Raw genomic sequence first — 22,304 nt, forward strand, 5'->3', positions numbered from 1 at the left:
TACCAAAGTGCTTTACATAGTGTAACAATAAAAAGACAGAAATAAAAACAATTTAAAAACAATAAAAACAGTGAGAGCAATAAAATACAGCAAAGTCAAATAAAATAAAATAAGATAAAAGCGCCATCGTTCTACTGGGTATTAAAAGCCATCCTAAATAAGTAGGTTTTTAGCCTGGATTTAAAAAGGCCCGGGTCCGAGATGAGACGCATCTCGGTGGGGAGCTTGTTCCAGAGCCTGGGAGCAGCGACGGAAAAGGCTCGGTCACCCCAGTGTTTATATTTTGATCTGGGCGCTTCCAGTACAAGTTGATTTGTCGACCTCAACGCTCTACCTGGATCTCGGATGGTTAAAAGTTCGGATAAATATAATGGGGCAAGGCCATGAAGAGCTTTAAAAACAAACATTATAAGTTTAAAATCAATTCTAAAAAGGACAGGAAGCCAATGAAGGGAGTTAAGAACAGGGGTAATGTGCACAGTCAAAAATGTTTATGTATTTATTAAAGTATTTCTAGCTCAACAGTCTGTCTTAGGCGTCTTTAACATGCTGAAAGACACATATAGATATTTGATTTGAATTGTTGGATATTAACTCCAATTAGGTCAAAACTTCTGCTAGTTTTGTGATCATTTCAGGTCATTTCTAATACAAACCAACACTCATTCTACAGTCTCAAGAAGATTGTCAAAGTTGTTACTTCTTTTCCTCAATCTGATGGTTCTACAATACACATATTAATACAGGATTCTCAAATAGCTTGAAAAGTAGTCGCTTGTTTTTTGTGTGATCCTTAGTACCGCTCACTCTGAGCTCTGTGTTGTTGATCACGTGGCGCCATCTCCTGGCCACCTGTAGGAACTGCCTCTCACTCTCCCCTCTCCTCCAGACAATGAGCTGACAGTGGGGAAGGTCTACGCAGCTCTGATGATCTTTGACTACTACAAGCAGACCTGTGCCAAGAGACTTCAGCAGCAGAACAACACAGGCTTACCTCAGGTACAAGAACAACATGATATAACCCCATAATATTTCATTTGACCTCATGCTCTTGTAAAAACTGATCTGGTTTTTTCTTAATCTGTCCTGCAGAGTAAACTCGGGGCGCTGTTCCGTCCTGTGCTGCCTCTCACTCAGATACAAGAAATAGAACCGCCGTTCCCCATCCCCAAACGGCCCAGCCCCCCGCAGCCTGAGCCAGAAAGCAAGCCTGTGGCGCTACCCTGTACCAGCATCCCGTCCATCAGCAGGGACACAATGTAAGGAACTGTCACTCAAACAGTATATTCTGTGAGTGATATATTACTGTCATGATCACCTACTGTATGTTTACCTTGTTTTTGGAGAGCCTATGGTAATGAAGACTCACTTGCAAGAAAAAATATATGCTTTTAGTCCTGTTTGGACTGACTTGAAACAGAAGGAAGAAAATACATCCACAGCAAAAGGGGTAGCTTTGTGTTATTGCTGATGTAAATTCATCTTTAAGTACAAGACAATATGTTCAGCAATACATAGGGATTCATTAGTTTATTTATTATGTCTCCTTCTTCTGTTATTGAAATGAAAATAAGGGAAATCATATTCATTATTAAACAGTTAGGACACTCAAACTTCATGCAATTCTTATCCATTACACATGTTTCCTTCATGCTGTTTAGCTTCCAGTATTACAGTCAGAGCTCTTGTGTATTTTCACACAGGCTCAACCAGAGGAGTGTCATAAAACACTCCCAGTCTGGAGACGTTTCTCAGATGGCACAACAGAGACCCAAAGTCCGGAGGAAACTACAGAGAGGCCAGTCCGAGGATGTGCCATACACCACCAGACCTCAGGTACTGCAAGGAAACTCTGTCCTCAAAAGTTATTTGACGCTCTATTGTTCTGTGTTACCTACATCTTCTTTTTCCATGCAGGAATTTGTTGAGCTGAAGAAGGTGGAGGACATTTCAGACTCAGAGGCCTATCCGAGCCTGGAGGGCCACTGCAGAGCGGCTTCTCTGCCCAGACTCAATGCAGAGTACTACGTAAGCTTTACAGCGGCTTGGAACACCTGAGAAATAATCTAACGGGAGCTTCTGCAGAGTAAAACATGACGTACAAAATTATAGACATGTCCGTGTTCGGCAGTGAACAGGTGGCCGAGGTAGGCTGAAAAAAGGATTGTGCAATACTGAGTGGTGGCCCTTTTAGTGAAAGCAGCCGTGAGCTAAGCAGAGCAGAGCCACTCTTTTGCTCTGTCAGTTCACATCAGTTCATCCTGCTGACCCCCGCACCACCTCTCCACTCTGACAACTTCACATTTATTACAGATGAGGAAACTCAGGATAGACATCGACTCCGCAAAGGATGCATGAATCAGAAAGTTACGAAAAGAGTAAAGACACAAGAAAAAATCAGATGCTGGTTAGACCATTTTTACATCTGTACCAAAAAAAGACAGACGTGTTTTAATATTTAGATTGCATTTTTGAGAGCTGCATGAGGAGATCAATACCACACTCGTGGCTCTGCTTGGGTACTGAGGCTTACCATATGAACTAGTTAAAGAAATATTATTAGAGGTAGCAAGTTCAGCATCTTTCTGGATCTGTTAGAATTCAATATACTTAGGAAACAAACCAATTTGGCATTCTCTCGAAAAGGTAAATATTCCTTTCCAACGCATCCACAGTGATTAAGTCATTAAGTCCTTTTGTATTGAGCATGAAAGGAAACTGATGTACTACAGATACTGTTTCCACGTGTTACAGTAAGTATTGAACCTCATCATGATACCCTGAGCTTGTTAACACATAAGATACATTACTCTGTGTGAGTTAATCTCTTAGGTATCCCATGGATGTTATTTTAAAATGCTTCAAATGTCTTTCTTATATTTCATACAATAGTGAAACGCAACTGCAATCTAATCTTTCATCTGAGTTTTACATATCTGCAGTAATCCATTGATTTAAATGAATTTCACTTTTTGTCTTCTGATAATTCTTTAACTTTCATTGTCATTCTGTGAGTTTCCAGCTGCTCTCGTCCGTTGCATACTTGTCTCATGTCAGGATGATTTTTTCTGTCTGTCGCTTGTCTCCTTGTCTCCTGGACTGTGTCACCTGTCTGTTAGCGTCTCTGTGTTTCTGTCCCGAAACTCTTAACATGTGCTTTCCTTATGTTTATGTTGCATTTTGACCTCTTACTCTTTCTGTTCTCTTTTCAAGAAAAAGGCTGAACTTATTTTCAACAAATGCCACAACGAGACCAAAACCAGCCATGTGTCAAGCCCTTCTTTATGGAAAGATTTAATACACACTGTAAACTATAAATAAATGTGGAAGCCCAATGCATTCAAGTGTGAGAGCGAGGTGTCTGTGGTGATAGTCCTGGGAAAACATTTTTCAAACGACTCGAGTGAGGTTAAAATAATCAAGATAACTAAATGGCTGATTGCAGGACCACCTGTTTTGGTATTAATGCACCTTAGTATTTGTTTTCCATCACCCAGCAGTGGTTTTTAGCAACCAGAGAAGGCAATGTGGAGCTAACACAACAAGAATGCGCTTTAACTCAATCGTGTTTGAAGTCGTATACTTGTATTTGCGCGTCAACCAAAAAAAAAAAAGACCTTTAATGACTAGTAAGATGGAATAACAGATAAGCAGATCTTCATCGGTGCAGAAACGAGAACAAAACCGAGACCCTCTAGATTGTAACTGTGACTATTTCATATAAAAACTGGGCACTGTTGTTCTTTGCAAATGTTACAACAAAGCGTATTTATCAGGGACGATTTTCAGTTGTGGATTGTTTACAACAGGATAGAAATTAAAGTCTTCATGGTAATAAAGAAGCGTTTAACCAGGTGTGAATCGACAGATGGAGGAAGAAAGTGTATCATGCTTTAGAAACACGGATAATACTTATGAGAAGGTTAAACACATTTTGGTCTTGTCATAGTATTTCTTGTCAATAAGGAAATTCCAGCTTCCTGAGTCTCCTCTCTCCTCTTCTGTCCTCCCTCTCACCTGATTTGATGCCCACTGCTAATGTTTGCCCACCTCCCTCTTGTGTGTGCTGTCTGATAGCGGAGCCACCCTCGCCACGCCCCTGGGACCCACCTGGCAGTATGTACCACCTGTTGTGCCACCTCACTCTTTCACTTCTTCTTCCTCTCTCCTCCTCTTCTCGTCCCCTCCCCTACACCCTCCTCTTCTTCTTCTCTCATGTCTGTGTTTGCCTCCATGCGCTCCTCTCATGTCAGAGTTCACATCCTCCTACATATGCAGTATATTCCTGTCATAACATGGAATTAAAACACATACACTGTCATCACAGTACATAATACACTTTAGTAACATGTGGTTGTGTGTACTGGATGTGAGTTTCATTATGTAGTATTGCAGTAGTGTCTTTTTGTGAGTCTGTGTGTGATTGTGGAACAAGGCGGAGACAGTACAGCTGCTTTCTTGCTTTGAAATAACTCTTTTTACATTTCTCTTTTAACTAAACCATAAACAAAAAACGTCCAACCTCATCGGTCATTTGATGTCGCTTTCAGTCTTAAAATCTTTTTGAAACACACAAATACACAAGCAAAGTCTCATTTATCACTTGAACCTTTTCCTGACCTTCACTGTCACACTCTTTTTAGAAGCTTGAAAGAAAAGGGGGATTTATTTCATCGCAATTAACGACATTTATCGGATAAGGAAGATTTTAAGACTGCATACTATATCAAATGACCTGCTAATATGGATATTTTCCAAAGTGTTGTGATCATTGTTTCTGACTATAGCTACAGGCCAGGCTGTGAGGTGGGAACGAGAGAAACAGCAAAACCACCCTACATCTGTCTGAAAAAGAACAACTAATGAGTATTTAGTGTCTGATACATTTTAACGAAAGTCCTGAAAAACGAATCCCTTTAATAATCAGACATGATCCATGCAGTAACCAGCAGGTGGGGTGGTCACTTAGCTGCTGTTCCAGTTCCTTCTTACATCAGTCTATCACCTGCTAGCGACACTGTCAGTCAGATAAGAGGAGGTGGGGTGAAGGTCAATGTTCTCAAAGCATTAGAGTCAGTATTATTTGTTCATGCCAGTTTTAAAGGGAAATCCCCACTGAATACTTAAATACTTTTTTAAAAAACACTGTGGTATAGGAGAGGGGTTACTTATCATCAAAGTGGGTCATAGTGATACAAACCATATTGAATTATTACCTGAATCTGCAGCTCCTCTCAACTTACAGGGCTTTACTGTAGCCTGATTCAGTGAGTTTGTATTTTCTCTAAATGATTCCCCTAACACATTTTATGATGGCTTTGAAACTGGAGTGTAAACATTCCCCCTGATAGTAATAAGGCCTAAAGTTAGGCACAATAATATTAAGTATGACATCTTTATTTGTATCAGTGGAGTCATCCTTTTGGTAGAACACCATGTGTTGAATAGCAAGTATTAACTCCTACAGAACAGTACACTACAGTCAGAAATGGGATGATAAAAATGCCAAAATATGCTAAAAGGCCAATGTCCACAACCCCCCTCCTCTTTTGACTAGCAGAGACTCCTGCTAGCTTACAGACGATGTAAGTGCTGTATCAGTAAGTATTCAAGTTGTCACAGATTTGTGTTCATTCTTCTCAGTTTTCTCTTACATCTGTGCGTAGAGAAGAACGGGTAGGACGTCAGTCTTAAGACAACCGTCCACTGGTTGTGTCATGTGTGTGTTGTGGCTATTTTGTTGATGCAGTGTAGGTGGTTTGGGTAAAACCTCCACAGCCGTCCCTCTCCTTTCCTTTCTTCTTTCTCATCATCATGTTTCTTTCCCCCCCCTCAGCCGATTGTGGACCTGAGTCCTATCAGGCGCTCGGCCTCCTCGCTGACGCCACAGCACTACCAGGAGGTCGGGCTGAAGGAGTACGATCTGGAACGGCCCGGCTTGGCTCAGTCCTCGATGAGCCCAGGGCAGGTCCAGGACCAGGACAGAGCCCACCACCATCACCACCACCACCGCTGCCATAGACGTAGAGAGAAAGATAAAGACAAGAAGCAAAAGTCTCTGGATAGAGCTGGATCAGTGCAGCCGTCCAGCACTGTTGGTGAGACAAAAACAACTTTTATGAGTTAAGATTTTGAATCAAAACCCAATAAAAGGCTTTCGATCATCATACTGCAGGTAAACATAACATGAACATTAGAAACCAAGGTCATGGTTTGACTGACAAAAAAGTACAAGGCCATCCGACTTGAAAAGTGAAACCTGGATTAAAGCAACCAATAAAATACTGTCCGATTTCAGTAAGGTACATTTAAGTAAAACAAGCATTATAGTCAATGTCTGTGAGGATAAAGGACCAGTGTGAAGGATTTAAGCAGATATATTGCCCCCCATTTGTTGTAAAATTGAAGCCAATAGGGAAGTGCCTTATACTTGGATCCTCTCTAATATCCAGCATGAGTAACTGAAGTCAAATTGCACAGAAGTCTATGAGAAAATTCGCTTGATTCGTCTGAGTTTCATTTGCTTTCAGAGTTCATATCTGATCGTTTTAACTCTTATAAATCCCACCTAAAGCAGAATATGTTTTAGGGAGCGTCCCTCTGATTGACAAGTGGCTAACTAACTTTGGGTCCAGAGTGGGCCTCTCTTGTTCTTGTTACCGTGTGGCCTTCAGGTAACACAATAAGCCTTCTCTGGAGCCAAAGTGGGCACAATGGGCTCTTCACACGCTTAGAAAAGAGAGGGGTGGGCAGAATGGTATGCAGTTGATTGCAATCACAGCTACATGCCACTGGAACTCTCACAATGCAGCAGGGAAATTCAATGTGCTGCTATCCTGTAATTAACAGTATTGGACACACAGGTTTCAGTCTTGCTTCACATGCTCTGTCTACAACACTGACATGATTGTCATCAAATATAGCCTAATAGTAAAAGGTATTATTATAATTGATATGATAAAAGTAAATTAAGTGGCTTATTATAGGTTGGTGAGAGATTCATTATTTGACTGGGCCCTTCATATAATACAGCGATAAAACTTAGAAACTTGGCATCACTTTAATGGAGAGACAGCGATGGCAGGCCAGGCTTTCCTCGTAGATTACTTGGATGTCTCATCGTAGCTGCAGAAATTCTTTATAGGATTAAGGTTCCATGATCGGGTTATGTAGGTGAAGGGGTTTCTGCAGCGCTTCATCCAGGGATTGTACATGTCAGGCTTTCCATCTGATTACCTCGGAGAGCTGTGAGCTCTCAAAGGAAAATCTGCTTTGCCGGGGATTTATTATACCTTTTTGTTCTATAAGTAGCTCCCTTTGTTCCCCATGAACTTTAACAGATGTATTTATAACATGTAGACTGAGTTCCATAGCCGTCGTACATCAAGAGAAAAGGGTTGTCTTCATTTAAGGGATGGCAAACTGGAATGAGTGGTTCTTGAAAATAAAGCAAAGGTTGGTATGGACTTGAAAGTGCAGAGATGTCTAAATCACTTTAAAGGCAGATTGAATCTTGATATATTTTGAGCTGAACGCATACCATAATGCATAACAATCGATACTATAACTCTGTGTTGAAGGGATTATATTGTCAAAAGTATAGGTACCGAGCACAGAACCTTGTGGTACCCCTCTTGTTATTGTAGGGGGTTGTTTTGAGACCAACAGTGCAGATTGTGTGTGTTCTTTACTGTCCAGTTCTGAGCGAAATCATCACCTATGCTGGTGCCCTTAAAGACAGTATGACACGTCAGATTCAGCTGTGTCAGCTTTGAAGAAACAGTGACCATTTGTAAAAAAAAAATCAGTTACTTCATGTAGTACTTTTCTCTCTATCCATGTTTGTTTATTCTTTTCCCTCAGCGTGAGATTTGAGGACTTTTCGCAGTGTCGATAAACGCACATCAGTAAATATTTTCCAACTGATTCTCAGAAGTAAATAACTTTACAATGATGTTTTATATTAGTTTGAGGAAAAGTAGTACACAGGAGAGCTTTGAACTTATGTCACTGAAGTTACGGCGGGAGATATGAAAGAGCCATTTGCTGAAACACTGTACTGTCCCAGCTCTCCTCAAAACAACTCTGTAGTTCTTTCCCCTTAATGGCTCTTTTTACCCACAGAAAGTTAGGGATCAAACATTCAATCAACAAGACATACCAGTTCCATTTCTTAGAGAGTAACAGCTTGCAGAGGCTTTGGTCTCTCACGTATATACTGTCGCATATAGCAGATATTGAGTTGACAACCTTGCGTTATGCAGAAGAAAGGAGGATGTCATCTCTCAACACAGCTGATGAAGAAATCCTGAGAGAACAAGCACCAGCTAAACTTCATACAGTTGGGCACCCCAGGCCAAATGCCTGCTGCCTGTACAGACAGAGAAACAGAAACTGAGGCAAGGAAAGAAGTGAAGGATTAAGAGAAGGGGAAGGTGACAAATTACAACGTTATACTTGTTTTCTGCTGTATGAAGGTTCCTAGCCACACTTTGTTTGCCATCGGGGGTCGTCTGCTAGAGGGATTAGAGCCTGAGAGCGGGTGGCAGGGTGTTTTTTGTGTTAACACTGGAGGGCAGCAGCTGGGCTTTATTGCCGAGATAAAAGACCACAGTGGACAGGTCCAGCACAGGGATTTATGGGTACCTCTTGGTGAGATAGCAGAACACCCCACAGCCCTCTCTACATCTATTAAACTGGGAGAAGCAGCAGGGAGAGTTTCACTCCTCAAAGCTTGTCGTTCTCCAGGCAGATCTGACACATCACAATGATGAATAGGCTTCTGTGTTTCTGTCATCGCGGTTTTAATCTAAAAAACTGGAGTCATTCCAGCGCTGAAGAGAGTTGTTTCTTTCACAGTGCTTTGCTTTATGCCACACAGCCACAGTCTAGATAAAAACACACACACACACACACACACACACACATACAAACATAGATGGGCCATTTGTCTTTAATTAGAGGTGTAGAGAAATACTGTGGAATCGTATTTCACATCACAAAAACACGATACGTCTCGTGAAACTAAAACTGGACCACATGTTGGTGATGTTTACATTCTTTAGATTGATGGAGTGTATTATTGGTGATGCATGCCAAGTCTATATGAAAAACTATAAATTGAAAACACGGTTATCGCCTGAGGAATGATGACTAAGGTTTTTCTACAGCCCTAGTTGATTTTCATTAAAAGTCCTCATGTGTAAACTTTGAACATTTCTGACTCTGACATCCCTTAGGGAAATAACACTGCCACCAATAGTTGAAAGCAACATGTACAATATGTGTTACCAATTTTCACCAGCATTGTCTAATTTCCCTGTAAATCATATACATATTGGCTTTGAAGTTTGTTCAACGTTTCAAATCAAACTGAACCTTATGTCACTGAATTGTGATCTGATGTTTCATGCTATTTGAATGAATGTAAATGAAGCTTGAAAGCGTTTGTTGAGTTTCCTTTTCTATCTTTTATCGTGCAATATTTGTTTGCCATATCCCCTACTTTTCATTCTTCTTCTTTATTGGTTTTGCTCAATAGTGTCGAGTTGCTTTAATCTTTAAGGATGCTGAAAAAAATCTAGAGAAGATGATGTATGCTGGTGTGTGAGGGTAATAGGAGGGTGATACTCTAAGAGTGTCAGTGATTAAGATCCTAACTTTACAAATCAATAATACATTTGTTTGTTTCCCCTCCTATTTCTTCAAATATTATGTCCCCCAGTTTCGTTATTTTTGTTATTTCCGTACCTACAATGACCCTGGATGCACTGTCGTTTATTATGAGATGTATACTGTATTTCTACCTGGCTTTTACTCGTTTTGTTTGATGTTGCCGTCCTCCAGATTCGTTTACCGACCCTTCAGCAGAGGGTTTGTCCAGAGAGCGAGCGAGGGAGCGTGACCGCAGCCGGCCTCATGAGAGGAGGCATCACTCCTCAGCCGGAGAGAAGCAGCGCTACTACTCCTGTGAGAGTTACGGCAGCAGAGAGCAGTGTCACACCAAATCAGCGGGTCCCAGCAGATCCACGTCCCCCGGAGAGGGACAGGAGGCTGGTCTGCTCAGACAGGTGAGTTACTGCTAAAAACAAACTGACTGTGAAGTTGAAGGGTACCTCTTGGCTTTTATTTGTTCACTTCTTTTTATTTTGTCTCTGCATTTACAACTCATAACCCATATTATATTGACTTCTATTGTTCCATTTGCATGTTAAGTCCATGTTCTATCCTGGCTTTTCTATGGTAGCTCACAACCGAACAACCAGACTCTCCAGAAAAGGACTTTCACATTTTTAAGTTACCTCAAGGCCACTGTAGTTTCTCTGAAATGCTGAGCTGAGATAATTGAATGGTGGGGTATTCATAGGGTTGCAATCTGCACATAAACCACTAGATGTCACCACCCTACACAATGCTTATTTAAAGAGTGACAACACAGTCACAAATGTGCTCTGTTACACCTTTAACCACACCTAATAGGGATGTCACGGTATACTGACTCATACTTGCGTACACATCTACATCACTGCAGCAAGGTGAGAAGTTAAACTATTGGAGGTAGGGAGAAAACAGATTTTCTGTTGAACCTGAAGAATCACTTGAGTACTAAAACACAATGTTGTGATTAAAGTGCCCTAAAGTTCTCTTTAAAACGTCAAACAAAGTATGAATTGAGACTATTCTTTTATAGAAAGTCCCTCTCATCCACATTTTGGATATTTCCGATCATTTTAGATTTACGTTCTTGTATTGGACCTGCAGAAACATTGTATTGTATATCATTTTGTTTCCTCAGCACGGTAGCAGTGTGGTGAAAGCTGTAACGCTGCCCTCGGGTTCGAGCACTCCGGGCCGCGGTCGCAGGCAGCTCCCCCAGACCCCCCTCACCCCTCGTCCTGCCGTGGCTTACAAGACCGCCAACTCCTTGCCTCTCCAGCCCAGTGCCAGCACCGCCGCCACGGGGCACCAGACTCGCTTCAGCCGCGGCCTTTCAGAGCACGATCGCTTAAACTGGGGCCACGACGAGTCCCCGATACCCGTCACACGCATCGGTTCGGACTCTAATTTAAACCGGCAGTCGCAGGTGGCCCCTCAACAGGCACCCCATGGAGAGGACTTCCAGGACTCTGTGAGCAGCCACGGAGGGGGACGCTTTGCCAGGAACGCAGCGTCCTCCTCCACCACCACCACAGCTTCGGCTTCACACGGGACTGCTGCTGCCTCCGTCACAGCGGCAAACTCGCAGAGTCGGTCAGGGGTGCCTAACGGGTACCACTTCACCCTCGGGGTCAACTCTGCGTCTGCTGCTGGGAGCCGAGGGAGTCTCAGGGAGAGGGAGGAAGAGGACTGGTGCTAACGTGGTGGAAACGTATCAGTGTTGTACAGCGCTCTAACAGGTCCAATGAGCTGACAGGAAGCCGGCGGATTAATCCAAAAGGAAAGTCTTTGAGGAAAAAGCCAGTGGAAAGTGCCGTAAAAGGGGATCAGAAACCATTCCAGCTTTGTAGTGTTACTGTCCTTTTTTATACAACAAACATTTAAGGATATGTAGACACTGATGACTTTTTCTACCCCCTTTACTTGCACTGAAACTATAGCACCTGTGAAGACCCTTAAGTATTTTGCCTTGGCCAGTAAAATCAGTGATGGAGCAGAAGACAAAACGCCAAAACATCCTCAATCTTTGAGCGGAAGTGTGTTTCAGACTGGTCTGAATGCCTCATAGCTGGCATCAACATGGCTGCTCACAACACTGTTTTATTTTTGTATGTTTCCTGTTGTTTATGGATGCTATGTCGGTGAGAGAAGAGTTACAACTTGATCATATTGATGCTTCCACCAAATTATCTTTGTTTTTCATCAGCCTTTACTTGGGGTTATCACCAAATTTTGTCCAGCTGGAACAAATTTATGTCAATATCAAACGTCTGCCATGACACCTAAGGGACACACCGAGAAACGTGACAAAAATGAAACAATGTGAGAGGTTGGATTTAGAATTAGAGCCCAGTTTTCATAATCAGTTTTTGTAAATTGTACCAGATGTACATTTTTTGAGTGCACATAGGGAATAGATAACTCTTTTTTGACGTTAAGTGGCTGATTACTAAGTGCCTCGTTTTCCAAGATGTATTAAGATGCAGCCTGATCAGATGGACTTGAATATACAGTAGAGGATGTGAGTATGTACAAGGCTGAGAAAAGTGTAGAGAACAAAGTTTAATCTGGTATAGTGGACCGAATGCAAAACAAAAAAGTCAAACACGTTTTGTATTGAATCTTGTGGTAGGTATGTCTGATTTACAGATCCAAAGTAAGCAATGTAGTGCATGCCAGGGTCTTGAACTTGTCAAAAATAGTGTCTGTACTTTTTGCTTAAGGGTGTGTGGTAAGCATTTGCCTTTCTCTCTCAAATATACTGCCAGCCAGTTGGTAGAAATGGTCTCTGAATGCAGAAAAGTGCCATGTTTTTTATTTCTAATCCACAAATCTCAACACTTGCCTCCTCAAGCAAACATCGTTTCTGCCAAATTTCAAGGTTTACACTTATCTCTTTCCCCCCCTGAGTGCAGTATTTTGTGAGGGTTTGAGGAGAGGTTACCTGTCTGTGTATCCGCAGGTACAATAAAGAGTTGTGTTGTTGCTGCTGACTGTTGACTTCAAATAGGGCTATGCAACAAGACGACACTTCATCTGCCCTGTAGCTTTACCGTCTCCAATCTCCAGGTTCAGGCTTTAGTGTGACTGCGACCAAATATTACATTTATGTATGAAGAGTTGTAAATTGTATATGTATTATATGATGTACAGTTAACTGACAAACACACACTGAGGCACAAATGGTATCAAAGCTGATATATGTGAATCACAGGGCATTTTAGAGGTTGGGAAGTTGACTGCATGAAGCCTACCCAGGTAGAACCACCCAGAGTATAAAGCTGTGTTCTATCCACAGTTGGGTCAAGTTGTGTTTTTAAATTATTTTTGAACGGTTTTAAACTTGCTTGAAAACCAGATACATGATCGATTGATACAGTGGATAGTGTGAGGTATAACTAATTTAGTTAGAGTTCTGAGTAAAGAGCTGATCGGCCAGACCCAAGACCCCCTTTATTTTGCTTTTTCCACCTTTTCTGCAACATGTTGGCTACAATCCTCCCCACTTTCCATTGGGCATTGTCAACAAATCCAATGAATGACCAATTCCAACAACATTGTGTTTTTAAACACATTTTAAACAAGGAGACTTTACTGCCCATGAGATATACACGGCCTGGCCAAAAAAAAGGTCACACTCTAATATTCGTTGGCCCGCCTTTAGCTTTGATTACGGCACGCATTCGCTGTGGCATCGTTTCCACAAGCTTCTGCAACGTCACAACACTTATTTCTGTCTTGCACGTATTGATGACGGGAGATTCGGGCCACTGCGCAAAGTCTCCTCCAGCACTTCCCAAAGATTCGCAATCAGGTTCAGGTCTGGACTCTGTGGGGGCCAATCCATGACTCCAGACTCTTCCACAATCTGAGCCCGATGGATCCTGGCATTGTCCTCTTGGAACATGCCCGTGCCATCAGGGAAGAAAAAATCCATTGATGGAATAACCTGGTCCTTCAGTGTATTCAGGGAGTCAGCTGACCTCATTGTTTGGGCACATTGCTGAACCTAGACCAGACCAACTGCAGCAACCCCAGATCATAGCACTGCCCCCCCACAGGCTTGTGACCTTTCTTTTGGCCGGGCAGTGTATAAGACTTGAATCATCACAAATACTTTCCTTTAATTGGTCGAAGAACATATATGTTGTTGCGATAAAGGATTTAAGAAAGAGGTTTTATCAAAAGGTAATTATGAGGGGGCTATTTATATTTATTTAAAAGGTTGCACATTTCTAGAAGGATTATTTATTAGTATTTTGAATCAAAATACAGATTACATTTAGTAGGTGTCTAAACCTCTTGGTGCTCTTCGTATTGAATCTAAGCAAGTTTAAGAACATATCAATGATTTGCAAACATGATTTGATCCAATTATTTCCCTGTGCTTTAATTTAACTTCCTGTTGTCTCATATTTGTGAAATCTATTTGAAGGATCATCCAGAAGGAGACATTTTAGACTTTAAAGCAATAAGGTCTAACTCGTGGCTCTGGTATTTGTAAAGGTAACTTTAATAGATTGCTTGTTGTCTTGCTATACGTTGCCTAAATCTCTAAAGTAGAGTTTTCAAAACAACATTTCCAGACCTCCAACGAGCGTGACATGAACAGGGTGCCAAGTTTTCCTGTTACAGCTTTACTCTGACTGCCCCCTCTGGACTGTTTGCATGTTCTCAAATGACAATGTGCATGTGCAAAAAAAAAAAAGAAAAAAAAGAGGAATTGTTTGACTTCATTCAGTCCATGATTTGTACCCTTTGTTTCCTGGTTGTAATTTCTGATTATCTAAACACACAATGTATCTGTTTTCAGGTAAAGACTAAAAAAAGAGAGCTTGAATAACATTGAATTACACAACCACCAAAGTGGAAACAAGGCTCTTTCTCAGAAAAGAGATTCTGGAATGGCTGAATCCTTCGCTGCCTGATCTGTTACTTGACTGTCTCTCCCGCAGTCATTTTGACTGTACCTATAGATTTTATATGAATATAAGTCCTTGAATAAAGAGGTATGATTATGAAATTGCAACATAGATCTCTGAAGATTGCATTGAAATGTCTTGGGATTAAGGTTGGGGTTTTGAAAGCATTTTTAGTTTCAAAATTCGATACTCCATATTCCTGATCAAATCTTGTGTAGCTTTTGGTAACTTTTTAGAAACAGCAATTTGCAAATAACTTAATATGAAAAGTTGAACATTCAAACTGCCAGAGCTAAATTGCCACATGTATGTTTTACCATTGCTTTTTGCCAAAGTAATATGAGGTTAAGATTCAATAAGAGTCTCATTGAATGTGAACTAAAGCAGATGAAATCAGAAACCCGCATTTACATGCAGTCCAGTTTCTCAACAAGACAGGTTACACACACTTTGAAATGTATGGGTTTGTAATTATAATGTGGAATTGGTGCCATTATGACAAATCTAACTCTTGATCCAGCTGCATGGGGATTGTTTCCAGGGGTACCCCTTAAAGTACAGCTCTGTAGGTACATGCTATATTACAGTTTAGCGTGGGATACATTTGATACTGCAGTTCCGTGCTCTATAGACACTCAAACAGTACTGATACGAACAAACCTTCCCAGGGTTTACCTTAATCTGTTAGAAAAATTAAACTATTTAAAGGTTTGAAAGGAGAGCAATACAAAAGTAAATGAATCCACAGGAATAGATGATCACCAAATGTACTACTTTTTGATCCAGAATGATCCATAAGGACGACATCGTAGAGATAAAAGCAAACAGTGTATTAGTGCTTAGCTAAACTATTAGATGACAGAGCAATCCGTATGAACACATCTCTGCGAATTAAACCAGTAGAAGCGTTGCAAACCAACTCTAAATCAATGTTCATGAGGAATCACTCAGCATATTATGTGATTCATTGTTGGTAATTTATGTGCAGCAGTGATGAATGGTCCAACGATCCCTTTTACATAAGAAAATGATCTGAGAGCCAACACTTCGTAGAGGCGTTGCAGACAGTGCTTAAAACAAACGGGCGGAGGTCCTGCAGGATTTTATTGGCTTGCATTTTAGGAAAGGGGCGGGGCTTCTGCTGGCTGGTTTGGCGCTTCGGTGATGAGCTGCAGCTGCAGAGGAGAGAGGCTGCTTTCTGAGGAGAGGAGAGGTGAAGAGGATGACAAGTTAGTCCAAGTTAACGAAAATAAGTCCCGTTAAACAATGTTCCTCACTTTTGAGGACAAATGAGAGCCTCTCTTTCACATATTTTATTTCCATTACACGTTTTGGTTCTCTTGTTTGCGTGTCTTAAACTCTTAATTGCAAAGGTAATTATTAGCGCGTGAAGATGTTCTGCAGGTTGTTAAAATGGACACTGTGCGTCCTCGGGCTCATGAGCACGAGCACCGCCTCACCGGACGATGCACCGGGGGAGTTTGGAGGCGAGTCCGGCTCTGGGATGCTGCAGACAGGTAAGAGTGGTGTGGTGTTACACCTGCGGAGCCTTTTAACTATTACAGGTAAAATATCAATGCATAATGATGGTGCTACTTGTTTCAAGGCACTTTTTTGATTAGCAGGTACAATTTCTCAGGCTTTAATTTAGATACGCAATTTGTAGTAATGTTCAGTTACATGGAGTATTTCACGACACACTTGTATAACCCAACAGACACCTGAACTAAAGCCACACAGCCTTTCCTTTTAAGTACAGTGGCCTACAACAATTCATTTTAGCTAGCTAACAGGAAATTAGTTAGCTGGCAGTGGTAGGTAGCATAACATAGAAAAGTTGGGTGTTTATTTTTATTGGGTTATTGGCTGCCCCTAAACCAAAGCAATCCTCCATCACTACATCTGCAGGATTTGGAAGTTCATTACGTTATATGCATATACATTTCTCTTGCAAATGTATGTAAAATGCTAAATGTAGAGACCACTATTGTTCTGCTCTACCCACACAATGCTAAATGTACTTCTCTTCACCATCCTCAGTATTTTCCCTTATTGTCATATCATATTTGCTGAGTGCACCCGTAACAATATCAACTGTGAATGCTCTTTAACACCCTGTAACATAACATCCTGATAAGTCCAGTGTTATCAGCTGGATCTCATTACATCCTGAGATCAGTGCAGTTTGTGCCCAGATGAAAGTTTCCTTCTTCCCACCATCCGCCCCCTAAATACTCAGCAGCTTCGTGTAGTCCAACACTGATGCTGCTAACTCTCTGTTTTTCATTCCAATTCTCTGGTCTGTGAGAGTGAACCCAAAAACATGTGTAGATTGAATACATTTGTTTGACAAGCTGTGAAGACAAAATACAGACCTCAATGAAACAATAGGACTTGTATTAACTGCAAGGCAATTGCATGTTTTATTCTTTCAGTTGCTTTCACAGTTTCTATAAGGGCAAGAAAAATAGCACTATTAAGAAGTGTTATTACAGCCCACTTGTCATTCAACTGGCCAACCTACACAAGTCCACCACTAATGTGCTGTTCACACTGTAAAATGCCTGGTGCCTGATTTGCAACCACAAACGGTCTTGAGTTTGCACCTTAATGTTAAAAAGACACCTGGTCCAAACCATTAAGATAAGTTTAAACCAAATATTGATGTTTAATGTTGACTTCCTGTGATCAATGGAGGAACGCACACAATTTGATGTGCTTTTTTAATGGCCCTAAAGAGATGCTTTGACTTGCTGAATACATCATGCACACAAAATGCTGCATAAAACACATGTGGGAAGTGATGCCGAAACTCATCTACAGTTATTAAATCCAATGGAATGCGTTCATTCTGCCAAGCACACTGAGTAAATCACAACATCATTTTCCGCAGCCAGCTCTGTTGTCCCATCAGTGTTTTCAGTGTCTGGATCTCCTTTGTTTTATCAGGACTGTTGGTACAGTGATGGCTGTGTGTCGGCTCTAGCTTTACATCGTCTTTCTGTGCTTGTTTAATCCGAGATGACCTGTTGAGGTTGATCTCAGATTGGATCTCTGCCAGGCGCCCGACCATGTCACGTCTGGATTCCACAGCGTCGCAAAGCTGACCCAAACATAGATGTGAGAGCAGGGAACAGCTGAGCGTTTGGATAAGACTGCTGAGCGTGTTGATTGAACCCTGCCTGTTGAATCCTTTCACTGTGTGTACACTGAGTTACTGTAGATGACAGAGAGTGAAAGCCCTGTGTAAACTGTCACTGGATATCACTGTGCAAATGGAGGGGTAGGTTCTGTGATAATATCCTGTTGTTCGGTTTCCCCTGATGATTCTCAACCTGTTAGTAATTGTGTTATTTCTGCCAATGCAATGATTCAGCACCTTTTAATATGAGACAAACCGACTGTGAAGGATAATGAGTTTATTTGCGCCAATTATGGATTGTGTAAAACAATGTGGAGCTCTGGCTCAGGAGGTAGAGCAGGTTGTCCAATAACCACAGGGCATGCCATCAGTGTGTAGACGTGTGAATGTTTGTGTGAAATGAGCAAGTAATTATAAGCACTTTGGGTAATGGACTACAAATGCAGTCTTTAAACATTCATTCACTTCTGGCGAGATAATCTAGTTCTGTCTCCGAAGATAAAATTGGCTGTAGTTGCATTTTTCATTCACTGCCTTTCTGGAAACCGTCCCATATTCCTTGCACACCTATTTGAAGTAAACTCAAAACACATGTATCATAGGGCCTTATATATCATGGTTGTACCCATTAAGGAGAAAGCATTTGTTCAGTAGTGGTATGAAGCAACTTTCAAGTAGCCTAAATCCCAAAGACCTAAAGAAAAGTGCACGAGGGAGCAGGAGAACCTACCTAGTGACTATGATCTGTTGTACATTTACCGCCATATTTATGACTGCAATGAATCACATTCTGTATTTGAAGCATTCCTACTTACTCAGGTTCGATGAGCTACTTTCATTTATACAATGAAATTCAACCTTTTATCTCAGCTCTGATTTGACTTTGAAGCCTGTGTGCTGAGGGGAGTGTAAACCAATCAGCATGGTAGTAAATCAATTGCTGGACAGACCTTTAATCCTCCAAACTGTCCAAGATATCTCATAGGCTCCAAGGACTCAGTGGACAAAGTGAGGACAAAAAAAAATGCGAGTTTTCTGAACCTACAATTCTCTGTGTAGTGAAACGTGCGTGAGGGAAAGATGTCGGGCACAGTTGCCTGCCTTCACCTCGGCAGCTCCTTAAATTTAGCATCAGGCGTCTGTGTCATTTCCAATCCACACATTCATTCATTGGTCCATTCATTCTTCAAGTTGGCCATTCTCTCAGTCAGCCATATCCAGCTGTGTTATGTGATTCCCATATGTCAGGAATAGCTGACTGTAACCTCTGGCCCTATGAGATGGGTATCACTGGAGCACAGTATGCAGAACAGCTGTTGGGAAGAGTTTTGTGAGGTTCAAAAGGTGTGCCTGTGTCTGAGTGTCTTCATACTTCTCGGCATCACCCATCCACTCACCTTACTGCTACCCCGGCACTAACACTTTCTTCAGAAGTCGGAATGGCAGTCTAACCTTCTTGACCCTAGGTGAGAATGTTAATAGAGCTCTGACAGTGAGGTGCTCTTAGCTGTATTTCAAATGCACAGTAGTGCACACTTTGGACCTTTGGGAAGGCATCAATTGACGGACCAAGCTTTAGGTTACGCAACTTCAAAAAGGTTTCTGCCATATTAACCTAGGGGGCATTTAGATGTCGGTCTGTCTGTCTGGAACTTCAAAATCCTACAGAAGAAATCTCAAAGCTACCAGCTAGACTGCCACACAGTTTGATGAATCGTTTTGTGAATGACATTTAAGTAAAGATGGATAGAAAAACACTTCTCCTGAGGTTCATAGTGGCCCTCTGACCATTACAAATGGTGCAAAAGTTGTCATTAATTATGCTCCTAATGCAAACTCATGAACTGAAATGAATGAGAATGCACAAGAAGTGGATTAAGAAGTACATAATGTTAAAAGTGTAATACAGAAGTCTTTTCAAACTCCTTATACATGGTGCTCATCATTTATATCACTTTGGCAGACTATGCATTGCTTATCCTGTCAAATCACCAATCCCTAAACCCAGATCAAAAGCACAGTACCGACCATCTTCCAGCAGGTTGAGCTCATGATGTCATTGCCATAAATCGCCAGATCCGTGAGCGGGCATCTGCATCCAATGAAACGTGATCTCTGGTTTAGTGCTTGGTGAGCCCTGATCTGTGGCCCATTAGCCAGCTTTAACCAGGCAGAGGCCCTCATGATGTGGTGTAACATTCCCAACAATATACGCAGACTAAACAGACTGGGTCATCGTCCTGGTTCTAGGTGTGGAGCAGGTCACAGCTTGTGGGTTAGTTTAGTGTGAAAAAAAAGCGGGTGGAGGTGCACACCACATGTTGGATCAGAACCCCCTTCCTCATCTGTATTCTCTTCTCCAGCCAACTCAAACCAGATGGCAGATAGAGTGGGTTGATAGTGTTCAGAGAGAGTTCCTCAGATGTTAACCGTTAAAGATGAATAAAAGAATGGGTTCCATTTTCTTTAGCATTTACAGCAATGTCACAGTGACCACATTTTAGGGTCGTTTCCCAACATGTCTCCCATCACTCAGGAACTGCTAATAGCCTGCAGACACGCCACTGCCTGTACACAAACAGACACATTTATTTACTGTTTGTGGTTACGTCTGTCTCGAGTTACACTATTAATATTGTCCGTCTCTGTTCCCCACGACACTAGGCTTATTTGAGGCTTTCCCGTGTTGAACACCTGCCTCATGGTGGGGAGAGAGAGTGAATGGTGATAATGTGCCCCTGGTGTCGCTGGTACTACCTGCTTAAGATGTGTTGTGTTTCTTATTTGAGGTGTGTCCGTTAACATTCCTGCTTGTTGCCACATTTCATTTTTGACATTTCCATATCGAAGTACCATGGAACCTTGATGAAAGGGATTTATATTTATATTTTTGGTCTATGGAGTAACTGTAATCAGTGCAACAAATAGTGGGTCGTACTTTGGGCTTTTGTAGACATGGTTGTGTGCATACCTTTTTAAATACCAATCTGGAGATCATTAAAGATCTAGTGTACTGTTCGTGCAGGACTAACATAAAATCGACAAGGTACAAAAACAAGCGCATTTCTCAAAGTGGCACTGCATACTGATCCACTGTATGGAGCACATCATGAAGCTGGACTGGGCCTGTATAAAATGCGTGGGTGTAAATGGTGAAATATTTGGGGCTTTGCCAACGTGCGTATACTAGATTACTAATTCTTCTACCTAATTGCGACACAGAATCTCTTCTTTAGTAATGAAATTGCAATATTGTCAACAGTTATTGAGATGGCCCACTGGCAACTTTTTGGAAGTGTAGACCTTTTTTGAATAGTCGAAAAAAAAAAACTACTAGATTTTTAGTTGTTTGTCACCAGTGGGACTTTTCATTTCTGGCCGAGGACACTTCATTTTAAAGCCTTTAATCTTTCAATACCAATGACGTTGTGCCTCCCTGCTGACTTCCATTAAACCCCTGCTGTTTCAGGGTCTTTCATGCTGACATGCTGGGACAATTGAATAGAAGTGTTTGTGTTTCTATACCTGCACCATTCCTTCTATCAAAATAAAACGATTGCTCTGGAAATTCCTTTTGTTTAAACTCACAATGGTTTCTTGTCTTGCTAGTTTGATGTACTTTACTGTATGATTTAGGGGCTTTGTTACAGGTACCTGTGCTTTGATGGTTTTCGGTCTCAGATTTGGCCGTGGTATGTCTGCTTTGTCATGTTGTACTGCTCATCTTGTTAAAGAAAATACCCCACTTTAAATAATGTCTCCAAACAACATTTATGAGCAGAGGATTCAGTATCAGCACTTGGCACGGGTTTGGCATGAGTGTCCACAATCCTGGCAGGCGTGCAGACCTTAATCTGGTGCAGATTGGTGTTTAATAGCACAACCTGACTTTATTTGGCAGTCATTTATCCCATGGGACACATTTAAACTATCAGATTATTGTTATCCATCATTAAAAAAAAGCCGAGGTAACCCAGGAGGCCAGTTTAACTGCTGCAGCTGTGACATGTGTAACTGCCTTAATACGCCTGTGTTCCGCAAAATAGATGCCAGGTGATGCAATGTTGTTTCATACCAGTGAGACGCATGCCTCATAGTTCACATCGATTTTCCTGTCACATAAAAAAATCTACATATTTTAAACCCATTTATGATTGTCAAATATTTTTGGTATCCCTTGGATCCTACATAGAGACCTTAATACAAAACACAGAAGCTCCAGCTCCCATGTGCATTTCTGTTGAACTCTGTGATCAGCAAGGTGTGCTGCATGCTGTATGCGTGTTGGTTTTTTGATCAAACACTGACACGACCGTATGGCGTTTTTGAGGTTTCACACAACGATACAGTTCTGTGGCATTCACTAGAGGCATATGCTACCATTAATTAGGATTTGGCTTTGCAGACATTTAAGTTATGTGTACGGTAGGAATGAATTGGTACTCAAACGATTTGAAAGAAATGTCTTGCTGGTGCATTCTTACCTTGCAGGGCTAAAGCATTTCTTTAACTAACCTCTGCTTCCCCTACTGTATTGTTTCTTTATCCATGATCCCTAACACATAAATGCAATAAACCAAACT

The 22,304-nt window shown here is 41.4% G+C and overlaps 2 protein-coding genes across 4 annotated transcripts in view; both read left to right on the plus strand.

Annotated features, from left to right (window-relative positions):
• The window catches only part of cacna1bb (calcium channel, voltage-dependent, N type, alpha 1B subunit, b), a 126,358-nt gene extending 111,958 nt beyond the window's left edge, over positions 1–14,400 (plus strand). For 2 of the 3 annotated variants that reach the window (XM_063889414.1, XM_063889416.1), the window contains 8 exons: positions 890–999; positions 1,093–1,259; positions 1,704–1,836; positions 1,918–2,028; positions 4,078–4,116; positions 5,837–6,098; positions 9,847–10,070; positions 10,796–14,400. In XM_063889414.1, the coding sequence (XP_063745484.1) occupies positions 890–999; positions 1,093–1,259; positions 1,704–1,836; positions 1,918–2,028; positions 4,078–4,116; positions 5,837–6,098; positions 9,847–10,070; positions 10,796–11,356 (1,607 nt within the window). In that variant the 3' untranslated portion in view covers positions 11,357–14,400. The remainder of the gene's footprint in view (positions 1–889; positions 1,000–1,092; positions 1,260–1,703; positions 1,837–1,917; positions 2,029–4,077; positions 4,117–5,836; positions 6,099–9,846; positions 10,071–10,795) is intronic. The other variant, XM_063889415.1, reaches the window with a different exon arrangement.
• Positions 14,401–15,809: 1,409 nt separating this feature from the next.
• Positions 15,810–22,304, plus strand: part of si:ch211-196i2.1 (collagen alpha-1(I) chain) — an 80,698-nt gene continuing 74,203 nt past the window's right edge. The window contains 1 exon segment of the mRNA XM_063890046.1: positions 15,810–16,096. Coding sequence (XP_063746116.1) covers positions 16,018–16,096 — 79 coding nt within the window. The 5' untranslated portion in view covers positions 15,810–16,017.

Source organism: Eleginops maclovinus, chromosome 8 (assembly GCF_036324505.1).
Source record: "Eleginops maclovinus isolate JMC-PN-2008 ecotype Puerto Natales chromosome 8, JC_Emac_rtc_rv5, whole genome shotgun sequence".
NCBI lineage: Eukaryota > Metazoa > Chordata > Actinopteri > Perciformes > Eleginopidae > Eleginops > Eleginops maclovinus.